General features: G+C 32.5%; 2 protein-coding genes across 2 annotated transcripts in view; one reads left to right on the top strand and one right to left on the bottom strand.

Moving 5' to 3' along the window:
- LOC114329179 (ATP-dependent RNA helicase ddx24) overlaps positions 1–26,843 on the bottom strand; it is a 124,280-nt gene that overhangs the window by 16,818 nt on the left and 80,619 nt on the right. The window lies entirely within an intron of this gene.
- LOC126886361 (GILT-like protein 1) lies at positions 3,404–26,529 on the top strand. The gene is made up of 4 exons (XM_050653247.1): positions 3,404–3,827; positions 15,804–15,938; positions 17,400–17,685; positions 26,247–26,529. Exons 1-4 carry the CDS (start codon positions 3,750–3,752, stop codon positions 26,423–26,425), a joined length of 678 nt encoding a protein of 225 aa, XP_050509204.1. The 5' UTR covers positions 3,404–3,749; the 3' UTR covers positions 26,426–26,529.

Raw genomic sequence — 26,843 nt, 5'->3', positions numbered from 1 at the left:
CCCCCCCCGCGACAGGACAAAATACTGTTTTACTGTGGAAAAAAAATTAGCATAATTTGCAGAACTAGGATTCTTGATTTTCTGGTCTATTTTACTTAGCAGGCAAGGGTTTGTCTTTTGATGAGTCTTTTTACCATCTATAATATCCGTATTGGCCTTAATATTTTCTGAATTGCTGGGTCTAACAGCTACCAAATACATCTTTGTTAACAACTTGAGATCGGCTGTTGATAGCTAGTTTTTTAGGCTTTTTATTATTGTTCTTGATTGCTACATTTTCAGATGTTTTTAGCATATTTTTGAATGAAATATTGTGGATGTTTGAAGAATCACTCTTATCGTCTTCTGAATCAATAAATCCATCGCTGCTAGCGTCATGCAAACTAAAGGATGCATCAGAGTTGTTTCTGTCAGTGCCCGGAAAGGGTGTTTTCGGGAGATTTTTCGGTTGAATATTCAAAGTAGAGGAACGAGAAAAGCTGTGACTATCAGTATCCATACAGGCTTCTTTAGAGCTATTTTTTGGTTATAACCCCGAATAGAATGACGACGGTAATATTTTTGTTGAATTCGTGAAGTTGACGAGATACAATCATCTGCTTTAATACCAACGTTAGTTACTAGCAATGCCACATTCTCTTGTTTGGTAAATATTAACCCAAATCTCTGTTTGGTATTAACACGATCTCTACGAATAAAGTAATATTTCATAACTTCATCATCTCAGTTCCAACATTCAAAAGGTCTAAATACAGCTTTATCAATTGGTTGGAGGTCGTGATAGGAGGAAAGTATGCTAAATGTGCAGTCACTCGAGCGTTATGGGGACCCATTGAGTTGAGATTATTAGGTCCTAAAACCAAAAAAAAGTTAAGTAAAATTTTCCATTTTAGTGGGGAATTTCCATTTTTTAATTTAATTTTCCATTTCCAACAATCGTTTTTCCGATTATAGCACCATCTATCCATAATTCGCAAAAATCTCTCGAATAATAGTTGCTTATTTTTATATAAGGGATCCAAATCTGCAATAAAACATGGGGGCTCCTATTTAATATTTTAAAGTAACCCTCACCCCACTTCGGTTGGGGGTCGTGTTTGGTGTCATTCGATAAATTTTTCAAAAATATTGAATACGTATATTTTGCAATTTTTCGATCTGATGTGTATTTCGCGAAATATCGCGGGGTTCCTATTTAAAATTTTAATTTTACCCCCATCCCTCTTCGTGAGGGGTCGTGTTTAATATCATTCGATAGATTTTGAAAAAATATTGAACACGCATTTTTTAGTTTTTCGCTCTAACGTTTATTTCTCGAAATATTCGCTTTTTTCTTGTAAAACTTTGTGACTTACCCATTCCTTTACGCCCCGCTCAAATCGTCAGATTTTTGAAATATACACTCTTTTGCATGTACTTAACTTACCTTATCTTAATCTGACAATTTTGAGTTTTTCTAAGGATAGATTTTTTTCGGGTCTCCCTTAACAAACTCCCCTGTGTTAAGAGCCAATATATGGTAGAGGTACATCTGCAGGGTACCAGGTTTCTCCCCATATGATAATCTGACGCGCTCGAGTAACTGCAAAAATCCCCGCTTGGGCTCCCCTACCATGAGTGGTTACTGGGACTGTATGGTTGTGGAGTCGGATTTGGGTCTAGCCGGGCTCTCGTCTCCCATGCATCAGTCTTTCGGACCGAGATCTTTGCGATCCTGGTATGTGTTCAAGACATAATAGACAAGGCTTGCTCAGACAGAACCGTCTCTATCTGCTCCGACAGCCAGGCAGCGCTAAGGGCTTTGGAAGCTCCCAAGGTCAGCTCTAAGCTGGTTCTTGAGTACAAGAGAGCACTGGACGATGTTGCTCTGACCGACAGGGTTAGCTTAGTATGGGTACCGGGATACACAGGTGTGGAGGGAAACGAAGGGGCTGACGCCCTGGCAAGACGGGGCTCATCCACTCTGTCTGTGGGACTCGAACCTGTGATTGGGATACCCTTCAGTACTGGTCGGGGTAATCTCAAGGAGCCTCCTCTGCGGAGGTTCCAGGACTTCTGGGTTAGTTGTGGAAGTTTGAGACAGGCTAGGCTCCAGATAGTGGGGCCATCCAAAAATCTCACAGCACAACTTCTTCTTCTAGACCGTAGAAGATGCTTCCTGGTGGTCAGTATGCTCACCGGTCACTGTAGACTCCGGCGGCATCTTCATCTGCTTAGATTGGCGGATGACTCCAGTGCCGTCTATGTGATGCGGAAGAGGAAACCTCCTCACATAGTCTCTGGAAGTACCCGGCATTGGCCTATCCGAGGTGGCAGATGCTGCCAGGTGAGGGAGTTACCTTTGAAGAGACTTGTGGCTTTCTGTGAGGCCATAAGTTTGCAGAAGGATTAGACGTTCGGGGCGGCATCGGCACGAGGAGCTCAGAAAGAGACCAAAAGGGTGACTCACACTCTGGCAAATGGAACAAGACCTAAAACTCCCTAATCTAACTGGAAAATAAAATTACTAAGAGGAAAAGTTCATCAGGTATAGTATTCTCGGAGATCCGTGGAAAAAATTTACACCCAAAATAACAAAATTCAGTTTGGCAACACTGTGCGAATGTTGATAGTAACATATCCTTTTTAAGATAAGCACAACTGTAATTTAGTCCAAACAAATTAATATATTTTTTTGCCAACAAAAATGAGATTTTTCAACCAAATAATGTTTCAAATATGATGTGCAAAATAATTTTTAATCGGTTTCTGCTAATGGGCTTGCTTTTTTGTCATTAAAGTAAAAAAAAACTAAATTTTGCTCATTAAATCAATATTGTCCGGTTATCGTCTTAATTATTTTAACTGTACTAATATCCGTTGAGTATTTATGAATGATTAATAGGTCGTTAAAACATTTTATCTGTAGGGGCTTCTGGAATATCTTAAAAATATCGAATTTCATTGATAAAATGCGCATATTCCACCGATCTTCGCTTCGACAATACAACGTACAACGGAAGACGATCTTAGGACAGGAAAAGACTAAGAAAAGATATCAAGATTGATAATAATGACGTTTCTTTGCCGATTACAGTTTACAAAAATAATATCGGTTCAAAGGAAACTGTGATTAAAGATAACAGCACAACTTATCACCGAAACCCAGATATGAGCCTCTGTCGGGCAATGCATTCGTTGCGTAATTAATTTATAAATTTTTACGGAAGTAAAACAATATCATAGACTGTAGAATAATTATTTGATCGCAGGTGTACGAATAATATTGCGTATAGACAAAGTTATTTCACTACATCGATGAATCACCCTGTACAATGGACAAACTTCATAGCGTGAATCGAAATAAACTTGAAATGTGCGTTTCTTATAAAAGGAAGGATTTTTACCAAAGCATGAAAATGTAAAATACTGTGACTATACTGTACTATAAGGTTGTCCTTGCAATCATCACCTAAGTGTTAATTTAGTCTTTTCAGACGGTGTGGCAGGTGCACAATTTCTAAGCACGTATTTTTTTATTATTCGTAGTGCGTTTTGTATTATTTGATTTTCTTTATTCTCACGAATTGGAAGCTTATTTCTTATTGTTCGTGTGGTTGTATTGTATATCTTTATTTTCACGAGTTAAGACGTCAAAACCAAGCGTCGTATAGATAATACCGGTTTATGTAGCTTTTTATCTATCGCATTTACATAAAAGCGTCTATTTTACATAGTTTTTTTACATTTTGTTTACATAATATTCTAAAATGAAACCGATATTGTGCTCCACGATAGTAATTTTAATGACAATTTTGAATGTATCGATTATTGCGCAAGAACAAAAGGTAAGTCAATTCAAATTGTTTCAGTAATATTTTTAATTAACGTCTTTTAAAGTTGTTGAATCTTCGCCGAGAAGGTGGCGTTATCGATAAATTGATCACTTGCCCTGTATTGGGACCGTGCAAGTTCGGCAAAGCGACCTCTATTTCTACGCTCTGTACTTTTATTCGCACTTTTAATTATATTGGCCAATTATATTAGTCCTGGTTGCTGGATAATTGTCAAGACCATAGTCCAAAAAAATAATAAGAAGAAAAAATAAGATGCAGGTTATGTTTAGCAAACGTAAACAATTGTATGTAGTAAATAAAATCAGTTATTAAAATGCAGTACTGCAAGCAAAATACAATTAATTAAATTTACCTTTATATAATAATTGCATATAATATCAATATTGTGGAGCAATATATAATTTTTCTGCGTCAATGACAGAAGGTATGAAATATGCGTCAATTTGACAATTTCAATTGACAATATGAATTATTTAAGATAGTTGCAATATTTCTCCGCGACTCGCGCACGGTCGTTTCTCGTTTCCCTTTCCAAGTACTTGCACACCGCGAATAGTTGGCTCTGTGCCGTTCAAAAAATATATTATGTCCAAAGTAAATACGGAAATCAATAAACTGGCTAATTCTAAGCAACTTTTGTTCTATTGAGTTTTTTCACCAAGTCAATACTTGTCGAGTTATTTGCGCGTGAACATGTTCATTTTTCAACATAATAACCACGTTCTTAGACAGTTTTTTGGAAATAACTCAAAAAGTAAATCTTTTGTCGAAAAAAACATTCTTAAGAAAAATATAGCTTGTGAAAAAGTGAAAAAGTCGGTGTATATATTAGCTCTCTACACCTAGCAGAACCAGAGTTATAGCTAATGAAATATACATAGGTTCATATTCGTCAAATTCCAAATCGATTATTTTAACGTGACATAACCAAAAAATGAAGCACTTTTTGTGGAAAACTCATTACAACTTTCTTAAAGTGTTTAAAAAAAGCTTTATTTTGTTTTATAAAAAAGATTTCTAGCATCAAAACGCAACAAGTTACGCTCAAAATAAAGTTGGTCCCTTTTTGTTAAAAAAATCGTGAAAATCACCCCCTAATTAGCACCTCAAATTAACTTAATCGTTACCACTTCACAAGTTTCTCCATTCGTGTATGTATTATTTTTATGATCTGTAAGTTTCATCGGTTCAAAGGCCTTATTTTTGAAGGGGCTGTAGTTAAAAGGGTTTGAACGATTCTCTAATCACGAGTGGATGTAAAATTAGAAACACCAATTCTTAACCAATTTTTGTCATACAGAAAAACAAAAAAATACAAAATATTCAGAAAAGCAAAGCCGACTTTCTTTATGGTTTGAGATTTTTGGTATCTCTAACAATTCTTAAGTTATTTTAAAAAAAAGCATTTTTTTCAAAATTAAAAATTTTAAAAATTTTATTTTAAAACGAATTTTCTTCAAAAATAAGCACTTTGAAACGATGAAACTCACAGATCATATAAACACAACTTAACTAAAGTAAAATGTGAAGCGGTAATGATTAATTTCATTTAAGTTGATAATTAAGGGTTGATTTTCCCGAATTTTTTTTGCCAAAACAAAACTGACCAACCTTATTTTGAGCGTAACTTGCTTACATTTGATGCTAGAAACTTTTTTTATAAAACAAAAATAAAGCTTTTTTAAAACACTTTAAAAAAGTTCTAATGAGTTTTCCCCAAAAAGTGCTTAGTTTTTTGGATATTTTATGTTGAAATATTCCATTTGCAATTTGGCGAACATGAATCTCTTTTTCATTAGCTATAACTCTGGTTCTACTAGGTGTAGAGACCTCATACGTACACCATTTGTTTTATTATTTTACAGACTATATGTTTGCTAAGAATGTTTTTTTCGGTGAAATACTTACTTTTTGAATTATTTGCGAAAAACTGTCTAAAAACGTGGATTTTTTTGAAAAATGAACATATTCACTCGCAAATAACTCAAAAAGTATTGATTTAGTGAAAAAACTCTATAGAACAAAAGTTGCTTAGAATTAGTCAGTTTATCCATTTCCGGACTTATTTTGGACATATATTTTTTCTCCCACAAGAGGGGGTGAAACTCACTCTCAGGGCAAAAGCACACATCGGCAAAAAATCACTTTTTTTCTTTGACATGTTAGGTATGCGCATGCCAAATTTCATGTGAATCCAAGAGGTTCTTTAAAATTTACAGCAAAAATCGTAAAAGAATGTACTATTATAGTTGAAATATAACGCACAGTAATTTTGTGATTTTTAAATGATTCGTTTCCCGGGGTATCAGTTTTAAATGTGTTCGTTGAAAAAAGCATTTTGCCATTTTTTTATTGGTTTAATAAATAGGTATACATTCAAGAAAGCACGTACATACTTTACTTAGTTTTTTGTTTCTTTAAATGCCTTCCAATAGGGGCTTCCCAACTTTGACAATTATTGTTAGCGGCTATGTTGTTGAGGATACATCTCAAACCAGGACCGGAGCCCTTGAAAATAGTAAAATGTGAAAAAAAAAAATAGTAACAAGATGGAAGCCATTGGAAAAAATAATTTACAGGCGATTATGAGCGGGACGTGACGGGGGTTAGTTTTAAAGGGTAAAAAGTAAATCGTTTATCACGATTTCCTAACTAAACTAAATGGTAAAAAAATTGTAAGTAATAATCTATGTGTATTTACACTTTTTTAAATAACCCCAAAAAAAGTTACGCGAAAAAATTCAAATTACCAAGTTTGTTTTTTTATTATACAAAATAATTTTGTTTACGAAATTTTGTGAAAACTTACCTTTTTATGTGCCAAACAAGTTGCATTTTTTTTATTTAAAAAACTCGATTTTTAGTAGTTCCAATGTCACCCAAAATCTAGGCACGGGATAAAAAAATTTATTTGAAGAAAGTGTATTTTTTGTCTTTCTTAATGGCGGTACAGGCTTCTTTTTTCAATATTTTATTTAGTTATAGAGTAATTTCTACATACTAACATATTTCTGAAATTGGGCTCTGTACCGCCATTCTTTATTATATTACGAATATGTGTGCCAAATATCTCGACAAAATGTTCAAAATTAGAGCCGCAATCTTGGAACGCGTTTGTTGCTACCTGTTGATCGCTACTGTTTGCTCTTAATATCGAAAAAGCATCCTAACTTTCAATCGAAAATTGTCACGTCAAAATATCTGCTTAGTCCAGAAAGCCACTGCGCATCCGCTAGGAAAAATATTCTGATCCGGATTTTTTGCACAATCTTACTCAGAAAGGACCCCTTTTAACAAATTTGTATGTTGCCAGGTCCAAAAGTGGATCAAAAATTTTTTAAACGTTTTTTTTTTGTTTTTTTTTCCTAAAATTTTTTTAGCATCGAACAAATTTTTTTCTGGTTTTTTGAATAATTCCAAACAGAAAAGGTCTTTAGTGACTTTTCTCTAAAGTTGATAGTTTTTGACATATAAGCGATTAAAATTTTAAAAATTGCAAAATCGGCCATTTTTAACCATCAAATACTATGTGAAAAACTGAAAATTTCAATGTTACCAAGGTAGGTAGATATTCTTTCAACATCGACTGATGAAATCCCGAAGAGCTTTTTGTAATACAATATCGAAAACCCCTTTGTTTTTTTAATTGCTAATCAAGCGGCCGCTACACTATTTTCAACCGTTACATGTATACAACATTGTATGTAATATGCGTAAATACACGTGCGGAAAAATATTCTGATTTAATTTTTTTCACCATCTTGCTTGAAACGGTTAACTATTAACAAATTTGCATGTTGCCAGGGTCAAAATTGTATCAACAAAATTTTAAACATTTTTTTTAAACTTAAAATGTTTTCCGATTAAATATTATACAAGCAACGGTTGAAAATAGTGTCGCGCCCGCTTGATTAGCAATTAAAAAACAAAGGGGTTGTCGATATGGTATTGCAAAAAGCTCTTCGAGATTTCATCAACTGATGTTGTTAGAATATCTGTGAACCTTGGTAACACTGAAATTTTCGGTGTTTCACATAGTTTTTGAAGGTTAAAAATGGCCGATTATGCAATTATTAAATTTTCAATAGCTTATATCTCGAAAACGATCACATTTAGAGAAAATTCACTTAAGATTTTTTTCTATTTGGAATAATCCAAAAAACCTAAAAATTGTCCGATGCAAAAAATTAGTTTAAGGAAAAAACAAAAAAAAACTAATACAAAAATTTCTGACTGCTTTTTGATCCTGGCAACATGCAAATTTGTTAAAATTTGACATTTTCAAGAAAGATGGTAAAAAAAACTGAATCAGAATATTTTCCGCACATACATTTACGCATATTACATAATATACATGCTACGGTTGAAAATAGTGTCGGGCCCGCTTTATTAGATAGCAATTAAAAAAAAAAGGGGTTTTCGATATTGTTTTGGAAAAAAGGGGATTTCATCAATCGATGTTTAAAGAATATCTACCTACGTTGGCAACATTCAAATTTTCAGTTTTTCACATAGTTTTTGAGGGTTAAAAATGACCGATTTCGCAATTTTTAAATTTTTAATCGCTTATATGTCAAAAACTATCAACTTTAGAGAAAAATTACTAAAGACCTTTTCTGTTTGGAATGATCCAAAAAACCTAAAAGAACTTTGTTCGATGCAAAAAAATAGTTTTAGGAAAAAACAAAAAAAAAACGTTTAAAAAATTTTTGACATACTTTTGGACTTTGCAACATGCAAAATTGTTAAAAGGAGTCCTTTTGGAGTAAGAATGGGCAAAAAATCCGAATCAGAATATTTTTCCTAGCGGATGCGCAGTGGCTTTCTGGACTAGCTTTTTTTAAAAGAAAGTCGGTGTGATTTTTGTTCGTTAAAATCTCTACATTACGATAATGTAAAACAAATATACATTACGATAGCTAATTTTCTCAGAAAATGACAAAAAAAAAGAAATCACTCGAATTTGAATTTTTTTTAATCATTATGTAAAATGTTTACAATTTAATTACTCCAAAAGCGTAAAAATTTATCGAAATACTAACAACTAAATAAATTAATAAACTACTTAATGGAAACAAAGCAAAATGCTAGACTATGACGCATGTCAAAATTTTTAATGTGTTTTAAATGTATTCATTTTTTTCGAATCCTGAGAAAACTAATAAATATTTTTGAAAAATTTAAACGCAGAATGAAATATTACATTAGTATCGAGGGCCAAAAGTCCCTGAAAACTTCTATAATGTTTATGTTAATAAGTTACAGGAGTGAAAATAAAAGAGAAAATTTAGTGTGAATTTTAATTGCAAATATTTCATCCAAAAGAAACATTTTATTTATTCTAAGGGACTTTCGGCCCTCGGTAATAAAGTAGTATTTCATTCTGCGTTTAAATTTTTTAAAAATACTTTCAGGATTCGAAAAAAAAAATGAATACATTTAAAAGACAATGAAAATTTTGACATGCGCCAAAATTTTGCATTTTGCTCCGTTTCCCTTAATAGTTGTAGATCGTTTACCTAGAACTTTGATAATTAAATTTGTTCCATAAGACTTTTAGTTTTGCCGGAAATCGTGATAAACTGACCTCAGATCTCCCGTAAATTATTTTTCTTTTAATCTTTGTTATATTTTTTTCCTTTTCCGATGGATTCCATTCTGTAACTTTTGTTTTGTCTCAAAAGTTATCGGCCCTCGCCTATCTGTGAAACTGGCTGTCATTTATTTAGTCTATTTTGCCAAATCACCATGGATGGTTATAGAGTACACTTGACAAAATTATGATTGTTAACTTCTTTTGGCATGTATTAGTACATTCTTTCACGGTTTTTGCTGTAAATTTTAAAGAACCGCTTGGATTGACATTAAATTTGACATACGTATAGCTAACATGTCACAGAAAAAAAGTGATATGGTGCCGATCGGGTGTTTTTGCCCTGGGGGTGAATTTCACCCCATCTCGGAGGGTGAAAAAATATCCAAGGTCCAAGATGTCCCGAAATGGATAGACTGACTAATTTTAAGCAACTTTTGTTCTATAGAGTTTTTTCACCAAATCAATACTTTTCGAGTTATTTGCAAGTGAATATGTTCATTTTTCAACAAAATAACCACGTTTTTAGACGGGTTTTCGAAAATAACTCAAAACGTAAGCATGTTGTCGAAAAAATATTCTTAGCAAAACTATAGCCTATAAAAAAGTGAAAAAAGCTAGCAAAAGCAGAGTTATAGCTAATGAAAAATAGGTACATATTCGAAAAATTCCAAATAGAATAATTCAATGTGAAATATCCAAATAATGAAGCATTCTTGGGGAAAACACATTACAACTCTTTCAAAGTGTTTAAAAAAGCTTTATTTCTGTTTTTATAAAAAAAATTTCTAGCATCAAATGTAAGCAAGTTACGCTCAAAATAAAGTTGGTCCATTTTGTTTTGACAACAAAAAATCAGGAAGATCACCCCCAAATTAGCAACGTAAATGAAATTAATCGTTACCACTTCACAAGTTACTTTGCTTATGTTGTGTTTATATGATTTGTAAGCTTCATCGATTCAAAGTGCTTATTTTTGAAAAAAAATGGTTTTAAAGTTAAATTTTTAAAAATTTTAATTTTGAAAAAAAAAATGCTTTTTTTCAAAATAACTTAAAAATTGTTGATACCAAAAAATACAATAAAAAAAGTCGGCTTTACTTTTCTGAATATTTTGTATTTTTTTGTTTTTCTGTAAGTCAAAAGTTTGTGTTCGGTGTTTCTAAATTTGCATACTCGTGATGAGTGACTCGTTCAAGCCCTTTTAACTACAGCTCTTTCAAAAATAAGGATTTTGAACCGATGAAACTTACAGATCATATGATCAATACATACGCGAGTAAAAAACTTGTGAAGTGGTAACAATTAAGTTCATTTGAAATGCTAATTAGGGGGTGATTTTCCCGATTTCTTACCAAAAAAGGGACTGACTTTATTTTGAGCGTAACTTGTTTACTTTTGATGCTAAAAAACTTTTTTAAAAAAACAAAAATAAACATTTTTTAAACACTTTAAAAAAGTTAAAATGAGTTTTCCCCAAAAAAATGCTTACCTATTTTTCACTAGCTATAACTCTGCTTCTACTAGGTATAGTGACCTAATATATACACCATCTTTTTCACTTTTTTACGTGCAATATTTTTGAGTATTTTTTTTCGACCAAATACTTACTTTTTGAGTTATTTGCAAAAAACCGTCTGAAAACGTGGTTATTTTATAGAAAAATTAACATATTCACTCGCAAATAACTCGAAAAATATTAACTTGGTGAAAAAACTTTATAGAACAAAAGTTGCTTAGAATTAGTTATTTTATCTGTTTCCGGACTTATTTCGAACATATATTTTTCACCCCAAAAGTGGGTGAAACTCACCCCTACGGCAAAAGCACACATCGGCACAATATCACTTTTTTTCTTTGACTTGTTAGCTATGTGTATGCCAAATTTCATGTCAATCCAAGCGGTACTTTAAAATTTAAAGGTTTTGCAATATTTTACCTTTAAAGAACGTACTATATTGGGTATTTCGTCGTAGTCGTAGAACAATGACGGTTGTGTAATTCAATGACTTTACAGTATAATCGTTTGAAGTTGTTGGATGGGATTTCACGTCATATTTGTAAAACGGTTAATCCGATCAGCTTTAAATTTAGGAATGTTGTAATGATTATAGACCTTTTAATATAATATACAGAATATATTCCTAATATACATATTTTACGTAAAAAGTCACAAGCATCGTTGTTCTGTGGATGCTACGGTGTCGTATCTTATAATACGACGTTATTGTACGGGTCATTTTTCTGTAATACCTGACGTAAAGTAGCTTCCGTCTATGTTTTACGAAATATTTATGAAACTTTACTGACGGATTTCAAATTGATGACTAAGAAACAAACAGAATTTTAGAAAATATTGTATTAAGAAGGAACACAACAAAGTTTCAACAAAATAACAAAATTCTTAATCAAACTTAAATCATACATAGTATTTTAATTACTCAACACCTTATAATACTAAACCGAAATTCTTCGAAAAATACATTAGAGATCAATGTTTTCAGTCAAAAGATTTGTACACTTATTTGAAAAGTAAAAAATATTAACACCTAATAATTATTCAGAGTCATGATCGGTATCATTATTTAAAGATGTAGAACCGTGCGGCAAACTGTTAAAATAATTGTGATACTTGGAAGGTATTATCCCCTTATCGCATAAATCCATTAGGTCCTTAAATTTGTCACTTGCGATGGTGACTGGCTCACGATAAGCATTTCTAAGAGGATCTTCTCCACGGTTCCTTGTCTGTTTGCGTACTATTAAAGTCTTAGCATCTTCATTTAAGTCATACTTGTATTGTATTTTATAAGGCTGGCTGTTCTGTATAACTACCTCTTTGATTTTTGTCCATTTCATTTTTTCATTTGCTGTATTTTTGGTCCAATTTTTGTTTGTCAATAAGTGTTTAAAATCATAAATATGTTTACCAGTAACATCTATTACTTTGTATGGATTGTCAGCTTTCGCCCACCTAATTAGTAGTTTCCACTCTTCTGGAGTATAAATAAGCTTGTGTTCCCAGCTCTTTCGATAACTGAGTGCACAAAGTCACCCTCATTTTGGGTATGGCCCTTTTCGAGAAAACGGTGTGTTATGGTGACCCCAAATTCCTTAGCTGCAATAATGTATAGTGCAAATATGATTGATTCTGTTCTTATTTTGGCCAGCACAGTTATCTGACCAAAATCTAAAATCTTTAACACCTTTGTTAGAAAACTCTCATGAAATTATAGAGACAACTAGCTACTTCATTCGTACCACGCTTCGCAACACTCTCATCCCACACGTAACAGTAGCCTTCTTTGGCCGCCATGTCATAAACTGTAAAATTATAACAAGACAATTTACGTTTGTAGTAAAGTATACTCATTTGACCATGTGGACAAGTTAAAACCTTTTGAAAGCCGAATGTTGCGCATATGATCGAACCATTTGACTGGATAGCTTCTGTTTTGTCAGATTTCTTTAGCTGTCTGGCTATAGTTTTGTTTGTTTGATGCTTTTCATAATCTGCTTTCAGTTCATTGGAAGGATTTTCGGTATGTTTAAAAATATGGCACTGATCACACGTATCTTTTTTCGTTATGTGAAAGCTCAGATTAAACTGACTGTTTACAATATCTCGATACTGTCGAAGAGTTACAGCTTTGCTCGAATATTTCTCTAAATCGGGCCACTCCTTATACATTTTAAACATTCGAGCGACACTTAGACTGCCATCTAAATACAATCTTTTTGACGATTTTCTGCAGTAGTGTGACTCGACTGGTACAAAAGAGTTCACGTGAGCGCACACTGATAATACCATATTATCACTGATTATTTTTCTGTGATTACTATGTCTCCCTCTCTTATCTCCTTCTACAGCTGTAGTCCCGTCATACTTATTCCATGCTGTTCTTGTGAGCCGTTCACTGATGCCTAAGGTATTTAAGAACATTATTTTGCATGCTGTAATTTTATTTTGAGTGGCGTTGTCATTATCTTGTTTTGGTAAAAAATATTTGTAGGTGTATTCTCTGTTATGTTTTAACTCTCGTCGAAATGTTCTGCTTTTGTTTTGTTTTTTGGTGTAATTTGCAACGTGTAACCATTGTTTTTCTCTGCTACCAAGTTTCCAAAATCTATCAAAAATGTCAGTTCTTTCTTCTTTTGAAATTTTTGAAGCACATTTCGATCTGCAACTGCATGGGGGCCCCATTGTTTTTGCTTCAACAGTGCGCCCTCTCTTGGAACAATACCTTTTGCCTTGGTTTTTTAGTTGTTTCCTCTTTACATCCCCCCAAGCTTCATGGTTTCGAAGCCTTTTTTCCCCCCTGTTTATAATCATATTAGTGGATACAGGATTCCCTGATGAACAGGCAAAGTCATCAGATTCGTGTTGGCAGCAAAACGGATCATCGCATTTTGCATGTCTGTTGACTGGGGATTGAACTGGAGTATTCGGTACAACCGACTGACTAGACTCATCAATATTTTGGGTGGTAGGCGCAGGTGAGTATTGATCAGATAAATCAATGGGAGTCAACGGCATCGAAGAGTCATTATTCTGTTGATGCTGAGAAATAACTGATTGCGGGCAATCACTTACACTTACGGATGTCATTACGTCTGTATGCATATCAGTATCTTCATGAATAGAGTCAGTTACATGAATAATATCTGTTGTAAATGTCTTGTCTGGATGATTTGTAACTGTAGTTGATCCAAAAACCTCATTCTGCTCATCTCATCATTGTCTGAAAATACATAATTCCATACGTCGCGCATTTCCTCACAAGATAGTAACAAATCTGCTTCTAAAGGTAATGACGAGGACCGATGTTCTCCTGCAACAAAAAACTAAAATAAATACATACTTATATGATCAAAAACAATAAAAATTATAGTAAGAAAACTTTTAATTATAATTATTAAATTGAAGTTACTTTCAACATTAAACAATGACGTAAATAAAAATCTATCCGAAGAATAACGTCGGTACTGTTCATCGGACTGGTACGAATCCGTAAAAAAATGACGGTTCGTACCATACGCCCACGTTAAGAACGTAGAACAATGCCTTATTTTAGTTTTCGTCGCCAACGAAGAGTGTTATGATTACGGTACAAGCTATTAACTACTGAGTACAATAACTGTACTTCAAAAGTTTAGACATTAAAAGCAGAGCATAGAAAACTAACTATTTTATTCGTCAGAGTACAACGACGGATGTGACATACCATCGTTGTATACTGGATTCGTCATTAAAATATAAAACAACACGTAAAATTAAAAATATCTGCTTAATAAATAACATAAACTTACCTGATACACTAGACAGATGTTCTTCTGTTTCATGTACGTTTGTTTCATTTATAAACAGGCTTGTTTTCTGACTATTCGCATTTGAAGGATCTTCGTTATTGTTTTCTACTAAGGCTAATATTCGTTTCGACCTTTGTGATGCCATAATTAACTTAACTTTATCTATACATTACACAAACAAACACCATACTCAATTTGAAACGATATTTTAAAATAAATACACAATCGCAAAGAATGATGTGTGACTATGCCTAGAACAAAGTCGCTACTAATCATCCGACGCGCGTAAGAGGACTGCTGACGGTAGAGGTCAGCGTGGAATAGAGACGACATTATTCACACGACATTTTTCTCCGTTCAAAATTCAAAACCGTCAGTATTCAACGGTTTATCTCGATTATTTTTTATACGAATTGAAAAAAAAAAATTGACAGTCAATAAAGCATGGCATTTAACACAAGTTTATGTTAAAAACTAAAATTTACAAAAAATCAGAACCGTCGTTGTTCTACGACTACGACGATTTATTCTTCCTATTTATAAGCAATTCTGCTTGTTCATTGGCGGATTAATATCTCTATGGAAGATTGTCACTCCATCTTTTGCATGATCGGCCGATACTTATTCTACCGATTGATGATTTATCTCTTGCTATTTTGACCACAAGTGTCTCCCCCATTCTGGTTATGTGGTTATTCCATTTTTTTTCTATTTAGTGTCCATTCGCTTATACACTGTACGTTACATTGTCTTCTAATGTCTTCACTTCTCTTTAGATCTCTCAGCGTATTTCCTGTAATTCTTCTCAGTACTCTTATCTCTGCCTTTTCAAACCGCACCATTGGGAATGTCAAAATTATTAACTGATTAGGAATATACCATGATTTTGATTGAAATTGCGTTATATTTGACCCTTTACCTCGAGCTCGGCTATACGAATATCCAGAGAGCAGTTACCATTCTCATGTGGCCCAGCTTGACAGAAGAACTAACAAAACTCCCACAGCAAATTGAGATTGCTATTATTAGTACTAATAGTTCAGCCATAATTATTTACTTTTTAGGTCAACGTCACACTCTACTACGAAACTTTATGTCCTTATGCAAGAAGATTTGTGGTCCAACAATTGCATCCAACATTAGAAGAATACTTATCAAAATATGTTAATTTGGAAATAATTCCATATGGAAAAGCTAAGGTAAGTACAAGACTCACAAGTTACACGAAGATTTTTCTGTAACAATTTAGTCTTTCGCTTAATTTTTTTAAATATTTTCTCCCTGTTGTTCTGAAGCTATTTTCTTGTGGCATTTTTGTAATTCACTATGTTTAATGGGAAATAAGCCACAATTTTACTAAAAAAATGATTTTATTAACGTTTCGACGTCCAACTCGGATTCTGTTGTCAAAATACAAAAAATATAAATGAATTAAACAAAAAAATGTTCTTGCTTAGTAAAAAATTCTTCTAATAATTTATTTAATCTGACTCATTTATATCGGCAATTCAGACATAATATATTATGGGTGATTCCATTTCAAATCACTCAATTTTGGATCTCCGATTTGTCTGAAAATTGGTATATAGCATCTGCGGGATGTAGAAATAAAACATTTAAGGTCGAATTGTCTTCTTCTTCTTATTCTTTTTTTTTTTCTCAAAATGTTATTTTAAGCGATTTTACAGTGATTTGGTATTTATTTAAACAAATTTGCATTTTCTATCGTAAAGTGTCAATAGAAAACATAATATTTTAATAGAAGGGACTCAAAAATGTCATTATATGGCATTATAACAAGTTATTTTGATTCAAAACAAGTTTTTGATCAAATTTTATAGTGTAGAAAACGTTAAAATACCGTTTTTTACATTTTCCGCCATTCCCAAAATACATCATAATCGATTTGGCTGAAAATTTGCCTACAGACAGCCAGAACATAGGGCTTTAAGTGGTTAGAAGAATTTGAATTATATTGCAATACCAAAAAAGTTACATGCAATATCATAGTCAAAAATATAGGCGTCTACTGTAAGTACAATTAAGTCGGAAAATATCGACCTCACGGCAAAAATTGTTAAAAAAGAAATTGTAATAATGGTAAATACGACTTATTTGTAACAATTTCACTTCCTACCATTTTTGTCGAAAAGTTAAAAATGGCGGAGATATTGAGGAAAAACGGTTCTCCTTTAAAATCAAGATGGCGGCTAACGTAACGGAGGATTTCATTCGCGATTTTAAATTTAGGCCAATATTGACGCTCCTAAAGATTAGAAAAATAATATTTTGGGCAGCTCGGCATGCAAAGTCAAATGCTATCCCGACTGGACTAATATACTTTTGAGTCTGATATTATTGCATGTAACTTTTTTGGTATTGTAATATAACTCAAATCCTTCTAACCACTTAAAGTCCTATGTTTTGGCTATCTTTATGCAAATTTTCTGCCAAATCGATTATGATGTTTTTTGGGAATGGAGGAAAATGTAAAAAAACGGCATTTTAACGTTTTCTACACTATAAAATTTGATTGAAAACTTGTTTTGAATCAAAATAACTTGTCGATTGGCGCACGCGGACTTCTCTCGTAGCAGCGTCAGTCACATTATTTAATAGCCAAACCTCGTACATTAACTTTGAAAATTAATCGATTTCAGACTATTTATGATGATGATAAGATCACGTTCACCTGCCAGCACGGACCCAGCGAATGTTACGGTAATCAAATCCTTGGCTGTGCCCAAGTCCTGATAGATTCCGGAGCTAATTCTCCAAATCTTGGTTATAATACGAAGTTTTTAGAGCTTGTCTACTGTATGGCAGACAAGATAAAATCTAAAGCTACCAAATCTGATGTTGATGAAGTGGTTGACACGTGTGCTAGTGCGGAATCGATTGGAGTGACAGCTGAGCAACTGATACAATGTTCTACTAGCAAGATTGGTAAGTACAGAATATACAGGGTGTCCCGAAAAGATTGTTTATAATTTATACCACAGATTCTGGGGTCAAAAATAGGTTGATTGAACCTCACTTACAATAGTGCACACAAAAAAGTTACAGCCCTTTGAAGTTACAAAATGAAAATAAATTTTTTTTCATATAACGAAAACACTTTTTTCACCAGTTTTTTGGTTCTTGGTGTTTTTTTCGATATGCCAGTTTTTATCGAGATGCGGCTTCTTTTTTAATAATTAACTATTCTAAATGGGAAATATGTAAACCACAATTTAACTAAAAAAAAAAAGATTTTATTAACGTTTCGACGTCCACATCGGGCGTCGTTGTCAAAATACAAAATATTAATAACGCAATCAGATCAGAGAGCGCAACCAGCATTCCTATCGACGATTTCACCACTTTTTAGTGGTTCTTCAGAGAATGCATAGGTTGCTATCTCTGTCCCAAGTAGAATTGACAATAGCGTCTACCTCAGTAGTTTGTTGTTACATGTGGTGAAATTTTTTAAGTTATGATGATGGCTCCACAAAAATACAGTAAGTTGTAGTGTTTTTCTGTACTTTACAGTATTGATTGTTTTTAATGTATGTTACTTGATGATTGGACGTATTTGTGGTAAATATATATTTGAAAATAATTACAACTGGACACGTCAGGGATCCTCTAAACTTTTTGTCCAGTATTTTGGACATTGGGACTTAGCAAAATATGTTACCATACTCACGTTTTTTAAGTTTAGTTACAAATAGTAAAAGGATATTGATGGAAAGTGAATTGGAGGCTATTTTGACAGATAACGATTTTTTAGTAAGTGAACATGGCGATAATGATCAAAGGAAATGGATTTACAGGAATTTAAGATGTATGTTGGAAGGTCACTAGCTTTAGGTGGTAAACCTGCAAGTGGGAGACGAGCTAGTGCGTCTATTCCAAGATAACCAGAGACATCTGAAGATGAAGTGACCATAATTCCTGTAAAAAGTCTAGAGTTTTCCAGTTACTGCCTATAGATGTAAGAAAAACCAGTAATGACCATTTGCCAATATGCTCTGTCAGCAATAGAAATTCTTATCGCGTTGCCTAAACCTCTTGGATGCACTAAGAAGACGAGATTCTTTTGTACAAAATACATATGTGTATTTCTCCTGAACCAGAATGTTTTTTCAGTTTCATACTTAAATTATATGAAAGCTAAGTCCTGATGTCCATTATGCTGGACCTGTCATATTATGTGTGTCAAATGATTTTTTTATAATTTTTATAGATTTTCGTTTATTATTTTCACAAATGAGGAGAGAAAATAGAAAATATTATTAAAATAAAACTTTTTTCTTGAGGCTGAAGAGGATACATATTTATTTATATTAGTATTACTCCTTTGAGTAACATAGGTCCATTTCCCGTTGGAATTTACTAGCTGGACAGACGGGGTCGTGAATTGCAAGTTTTAGAATTCCCTCTTGTCTTCTTCGCTTCAGCATCCATTTGGCTTGCAATTTTTAGAAGCCATGGAGGTGTTACCAGGAAAATGGTCCAATAAGTTTTCAATTAAATATCTTTTAAAAATATTTTTAAATATATTTATTAGGTTGAAAACTTTCGACTTTTAAAAATGTTGTTGCTTAGTAAAAAATTCTTCTAATAATTTAATATGACTCATTTATATCGGCAATTCAGACACCTTACATTTTAAAGTAGAAGACTTTAAAATAATATTGCTAATATTTATGAGTTGCGTTCCTGGGACTACTTTACTGAAAGATAGTTCATTCGATTACATGAAATCAACCCCAACTTAAGAATATCAGTCACAAAAAAAATCATAGCATGTGATCTGTCTTTAAAAAGACAACCATTTGCAACGGTGACAGTAAAATTCTCGTGTTAGAGATTCCATAGTAAATCACAAGGAAAAACCAGGCAAAAACCTCGTGATACTATCCCGACATCGTAAGTATTTGGTCGTACCTTTAGTTTACTGTCAAAACTAATACCAAATTCTGACTTTTGTATATATATGTTATTTTAAATTATAAATAATATTAATAATACATAGATTTATAAATAATACCAAATATAAAATATGTACTATCCTCGATATGTTATTGACTTACTAATCGTGGTATTTTATTTCTATTGGGTTCCTCTTTTAGTATAGGTAACTACATCCTACTGCATTATACCGAGGAATTTACGACACAATTGGTTTCATTTAGCATAATTAGAGCCGCTTTTTTGATTTTTCTCTTTTTACTATCTGTTTCTTTCAGGACTATACTTGAATCTCTCCACTGAACCCTATGTTCATTATCCCATGCGTGTTGACATATTTGAGATCTAACAAATTCTCTATTTTTAATATAAGACTGATGATCACTTATTTTAACGTTTAATGGTCTTGATGTTTCACCTAAATAAAATTGTTTGTACACAATTTACTAAGCAACAACATTTTTGTTTAATTTATTAATATTTTGTATTTCGACAACGAAGTCTGATGTGGACGTCGAAACGTTAATAAAATCATTTGTTTAGTTAAATTTTGGCTTATTTCCTATTTAGAATAGGTAATTACAAAAATGCCACAAGGAAATAGCTTCAGAACAACATTCTTTTTTAATATGTTTACATACACATTTTATGGGGGTTTCGTTCCTTTAAAGCTCCCAAATGTTTGTGTACGTTCCAATTAAACTATTATTGCGGTACCATTGATTAAACAGTGTTTTTAAACTTTTTTGCTTCTTGGTATTTTTTCGATAAGGCACCTTTCATCGAGATGTGGCTTCTTCTTTAACATGGTTCAAAATATACCCAAAAATGTAAATTATAAATAAATTTTCATACCATTACCAGGTCTCTATAATCGTACTTAACCATATACAAATATGTGGTGGATTTAACAAATTTTCAAAATATCTCGATAAAAACTGGCTTTTCGAGAGAGTAATAAGAGGCAAAAAAGTTTTAAAAACACTGTGTTTAACTAATAGTATTTGATAACATAAATTTAGATATTCTTTATAAAAAATTATTAGATCTTGGAATGCCACTTAAAATTTCAAATTTCATTGTATCTTTGTACAAGAATAGATGGACTTACTTAAAAATAAACGAGAACCTTTTACCACCAAGGTTAACGAGTATAGGTATACCACAGGGTAGTATTTTAAGTCCCCTTCTCTTTTCATTGTACAATATAGATTTAGAACACATAGTACCTCCACACTCTAATATTTTACAATTTGCAGATGATGTTGTGTTGTACACCTCCCATTCTTCCCTAGACATTTGTAGACGTCAACTTGAATTTACATTAGATTGTGTAAAAAATGATTACCATTCTCTAGGCTTATCCATATCAGCCACAAAGACTGAAATTTGTTTTTTCTCCAAAAAACGCCAAATTCCTCAAGGCACCTTCAAATTGGGTAGAATAGAATTTCCGATAAAAAATTGCGTTAAATATCTTGGGACGTATTTGGATCGTAAATTGTTATGGAAGGATCAAATTCATTCTATTATAAAGAAATCAGAAAATTCTATGAATATCCTTAGAGCTTTTTGTAGAACCGGTTGGAGAACTGACCCGAATATTGCATTAATATTCTATCGCCTAATAATTCGACCAATTTTTGACTATAGTTATCATTTATATGGGACTACGTCAACAATATATACTAATAAAATTGAAATCCAAAGGAGTAAGAGTTTGAGACTCTGTCTTAGTTACTTAAAATCTACTCCAATTACTATTATAATTATTGAAACTGAAACTAACAAACCACCACTTAAACTACGCAGACAGTTTTGTACGGATAAATTTGTAGCTAAAGCTATCTCAAAAAACGTCAGCTACTTAAGGACTATTCGTAACTTGAATATATTAGATTTAAGCCATAAATATTGGTGTACTAAAAAACCCCCATATACGTTGAAAGCTACAGGAAGTTGACAATGAATCAAAACCAAATGTATAAAAATAAAATACCTTTAATTTACACTAAACCTCCTGAAACTCTCTTGTCCAAGGTAATACAAACAAACTACATGGATTCAAACCTTCCAGGCAATATTATCAACAAAATAATTAAAGACAGGTGGCCTATGTTTCAATATATTTTTACTGACGGCTCCAAAATTCAAAATAAAATCGGATGTGCAATATATCACTGGAATTCTGAATACAAAGAATCATGCCGATTGCCTAATGAAGCTTCAATATATACTGCCGAATTATCAGCTTTATTACTTGCGTTAAAATATATAGCCTCTGTTGGTATGGACAATTATATCATTTTCACCGACTGTAGAAGTATTGTGGACAAACTCACTTCTATCCAATCGACAAAAAATCTAAACCACATTGAGATAGAAATAGTCTATATTATGATTTTACTTCCTCGGGCAGTTCAATTATTATTTGTTGGGTGAAAGAAAGGACATTCTGGAATATTAAACAAAACATAAGCAACATACTTCTACCAGTAACCGATATAGATAATATCAGTAAAAACCATTGCAAACAAAATTGGCAACGTGTATATAACCAAAGTACAACGGGAATAAATTTTAGAAATTGCCAGCCACTAATTCCCAATGAGAGATGGTTTAAACAAGAATCAAATAGGCTATTTATAAAAACAATAAACAGAATGAGGTCAAATCACGCACTAACCCCAGCATACAAACACAGCATAGGTATCAGTGATAACCCATATTGCGCCTGTGGTGGAATGGGAGATCTACAGCACCTCATATTGGAGTGTGGACTGTACAGACAAAATATTAAAGTAATGTATGAAAAGTTAATTGATCTAAATTGTCCTTTACCTGTCAATTTAAACGAAATTCTTTTTCCAAAAAATAAGCAGACGTTACAATGTCTTTACGAATATGTAACGTCCTGTAAATTTAAATTTTAAATAGGCTTAGATAATAAAATTATAAAATTGTAAAAATATCACACAAAATTGAAAAATGTATCCATTAATATAGTATAACACTCTGTAAATTTAGATAATAAGTAGGCTTAGATATTAACTTAAAATTGTTATTGTAATACCATACAAAAAAACACAAATAGTCTGGCTAATTGGCTCTGTCAAAGCCATTAATAAAAAAAAACTAATAGTACTACAATAATAATTTAATAGGAACATACACGAAAGTTAAGGGGGTTTAAGGGCACAAAACCCCCAGAAAATTTTTGAGGTGCACAAATTTCACTATAATTTTTTTAATATGTTCCTAGCATAATAATGCCACATTTCTATTTTCAATAAAAAATATCTATTAGTTTTCGAAATATTGGATAAAATTGATTTTCATTTTTTAACTTCACTTTTTTATGTGCACATTTGTACTAAGGTAAGTTAGGTGCAATCAACCTATTTTTGACCCCAGAGTCTGTGGTATAATTTATGACCAATCTTTCGGGACACTCTGTATATTTATCTTTTTAATTCATTATATGCATTTTCAGGCGTATATGTCTTCTGATAGGTCTATCCGTCTGTGATCAGGTGGATGGACTCTATTTTTTCCTCTAGTATAATTTCTTTTATACGTCTTTCGCCATTTTATGAAGAGCATTACAGTGATATATTATACAGTTTCAAAAAAAGTTCTGCGGCGTCCAAGGTCTGGTCGCCAAAGAGCTCTACAAAAAACGATCAGTTTTTGGTCTTAAAAACCTACGAGAGTCATCAAACAACTTTTGAGCTTGTTCAACACCTAGAAGATGGTCTGAAGTAAATAAGACCTATACGGGAAATAAATATCTAGGAAAAATCTTTGGGCCAAAGAAACACCTACCTCAGAATTCACTAGACTCTAAAAACCAAGGCTCCAATAAATTGGTCATTTAGTGGGGATGCATGACCAGATTGTTAAAAGGATCCCTAGAAGTTCAAACTCTAAATTTTGACTTATTTTCCTTATGAAACTGAAGTATCGAATTGTACTTTAAGAGTCAAATCAGCGAATATAGATATGCGTCTATATTCGTTGGTCAAGTCGTTTAGGAAAATCAAAAAGAAAAGTGTTAACAGCACTGTGTAGCACTGTCAATAAAACACACTTACTTTGAATATTTGGTGAGTGTTAAATTAAAAATTTAAAAACACAGGTATTGTAATGCGTGTTACTATTTAGAAAACCTCTTTTCCAACAGTACGTATTACGAAGATGAATTAGAAATCTATAACCAGAGCTGACCTATCCCTTAAAATGCGCTTTTCGTTTAAACTACTTTATTGCGCCGTTTCCCCCCACTCCCGAATTCAAATTTTAATTCCTTTCTGTTAACGTGTAACTGCTGTTTTCCCTATTACCAATTTTTTGCCAGATATTTTTTCTACCCGTCAACCAAATACAAACAAATCAGCATCGACGATTTGCATTGTCACAAAAACAATTAGAACACATTAAATAATAGTTTTAAGAAATGCCAACCGCCCTACATTCAAATGAAGAATCTATCAGACGTTATCCTAGAACAGTTAGACTAAGAGCCGCTATAGGTGAAATTTCTTAATCATTTTAGGCACGATGGGACCCTATAACTTAAATAGTAGAACCTAAAAGAAAACGTTTGAACACTGTGCCGTCACTTTTCAGTGGCACATGCGTCGACAGTGGCGCATCAAACTTTCCACTTATGGACGGGATAAATAAATTAAAAGTTACCCTCCCTTACTAACAGAATTACATTTTTTTTTATTTTTTTAAGTTCTATGTGATTAACACATAGGATTAAGCGTAATTTTAACCCACCACCCCCTTCCCCCTGCCCCCACCATCAAAAAGTTCATTTTTCGTTTTTATTTTTTTTTGTTGGGATGCAATCAATTTTAAAATTTCAAAAAATTCACACGCATAGCTGAGGCATTTATAAAATATGCCTATTTTTTATAGACCCATAGGTAGAGTGTACATAACCTCAAAAAATTAAAAGAGATTTTTTTTTTTCAAAAAAGCGTATAACTTTTTTTGAGGAATAGCTGCAGGTCTAATTTTTCCTTAATCTTGTGTATTTTATCAAACACTATATTTTTAATTTTTTTCAGATTTTTCCGTAAGGCTCCCCACCTTCAAAAATCCAAAAAACTGTTTTTTGGGGGTTTTGGGGGATTTTCCCTATTTTATAGACTTCATAATATATCAAATCAATTTTGATTTTATAGGTTATATATGTAACTAGAAGTAACTGAGTCCTTTAGAATATTTAAAAATCAGAAAAACACGTTCAAACTCCCCAAAACACCCTTAAAAAACAGTTTTTTGGATTTTTGAAGGTGACCGGCGTTACAGAAAAATCTGAAAAAAATTAGAAATATAGTGTTTCATAAAATACACAAGACTAAGAAAAAATTAGATCTGCAGCTATCCCCAAAAAAAAGTTATAAACTTTTTTCCAAAAAAAAAAAATTAAAAATTTTTTTTGAGGTTATGTACACTCAACTTACAGGTCTATAAAAAATAGACGTGTTTTATTAAAGCCGTAACTATGCTTGTGAATTTTTTGAAATTTTAAAATTGATTGCATCCCACCAAAAAAAAATAAAATCGAAAAATAAAGTTTTTGATGGTGGGGGCAGGGAGAAAGGGGTGGTGGGATAAAATTACGATGAATCTTATGTCTTAATCACATAGAACTTAAAAAAATGAAAAAAATTAAATGCTGGTAATGAGGGAGGGTATTTTTTAATTTATGTATCCCGTCCGTAAGTGGAAAGTTTGATGCGCCACTGTAGACGCATGTGCCACCAAAAAGTGACGGCACAGTACTAAAACGTTTTCTTTTAGGTTCTACTATTTAAGTTATAGGGTCCCGTCGTGCCTAAAATGATTAAGAAATTTCACCTATAGCGGCTCTTAGTCTAAGTTGTTACCTTCGCTGCTGAAAATTGATACATAACAAAGGCATTTCGAACAATCTACAGACCGATTGGTCTTTCGTAGAGTATAAGTAAAGGTTTGTAAAGATAAGAAGCATGACAGATAATTCGAAAAAATGCTCCCGATTTTGTACGACAGAATAGAACGGCCAAGAAGAAGAGTAGTAGACCAAAAAGAGAGGGTTGAAGAACGTCGATGAGGATTTAATAGCGATGTAAGACAGATGGATAGATGTCGCGAAGACGAGAAAAAAGGAAGTGAATTGTAAAAGAGACCAAAACCCACCATAAGTTGTAATACCAAAGATGTATGTACATATTTCGTTGGATCAACAACAGCCCTTTTATTAGTTCCAATTTCTTACACATGTATAATAAACTAAGATAGTGCATTACTAGGTAACATAAAAATGTTACAATGTTTTTGTATTTGAAGAAAAAATCGAATATCTCACACTTTGGAACGGCGTATATTATCTGCAATTACATTTCTCTCTTTATAGCCATGGCATTTTTATATTCATACAACTGATTACTAATTTTAGTTTTTTTGAAGATATATTTGATATTTTTTTTTATAATAACAGAATACTATCAACATCATTACAAAATACAATCAATATGATTTGATTTTCATTTCAGGAATTCAGCAAATGGTACACAACGGAAAGAAAACGGATAAGTTTCAAAATCCTCTAAAACACATGCCAACGGTAGTTATTAACGGAAATTATGTACCAGAAGAGAGCGACCAAGCTTTAGATAATTTATTGAAACTTTTATGTTCGAAAATATCCGGAGAAAAACCAAACGGGTGCTAATAATGATAGTACCTACTAATACTTTAATAATATATAAGTTTAAAATGAACATTTTTCTTTGTATTTTTGGAAAATAAACTCCCATATGATTCGAATTAAACATACCACGTCTTTTATGCTTTTATAACCTATCCTAACCTCACATATCCTAATTTCAGATCAACTTTTCCTAATTAAAAATTGTTGTAAAGTTGAAATATACATTTCATCCTGGTTTATAACGTTTGTAATACTCGTATTATTTAAGTACGTCATACATTAACAAGAAAATCACAAGTCAGTTCTCTACTTAGTTGACATCAAAATGAAAGACTTAATTCATTAAAATTACATTTTTATAAGTCAATATGTTTAGGCAATACGTAAAGTATCCTTAACAATAGTAACCTATACTTATTGTACGGTTATAGAGTATATT

Source organism: Diabrotica virgifera, chromosome 6 (assembly GCF_917563875.1).
Source record: "Diabrotica virgifera virgifera chromosome 6, PGI_DIABVI_V3a".
In the NCBI taxonomy this organism is placed as follows: Eukaryota; Metazoa; Arthropoda; class Insecta; order Coleoptera; family Chrysomelidae; genus Diabrotica; species Diabrotica virgifera.
The sequence above is the reverse complement of the archived record's forward strand: the minus strand, read 5'-3'. Positions and strand labels throughout refer to the sequence as shown.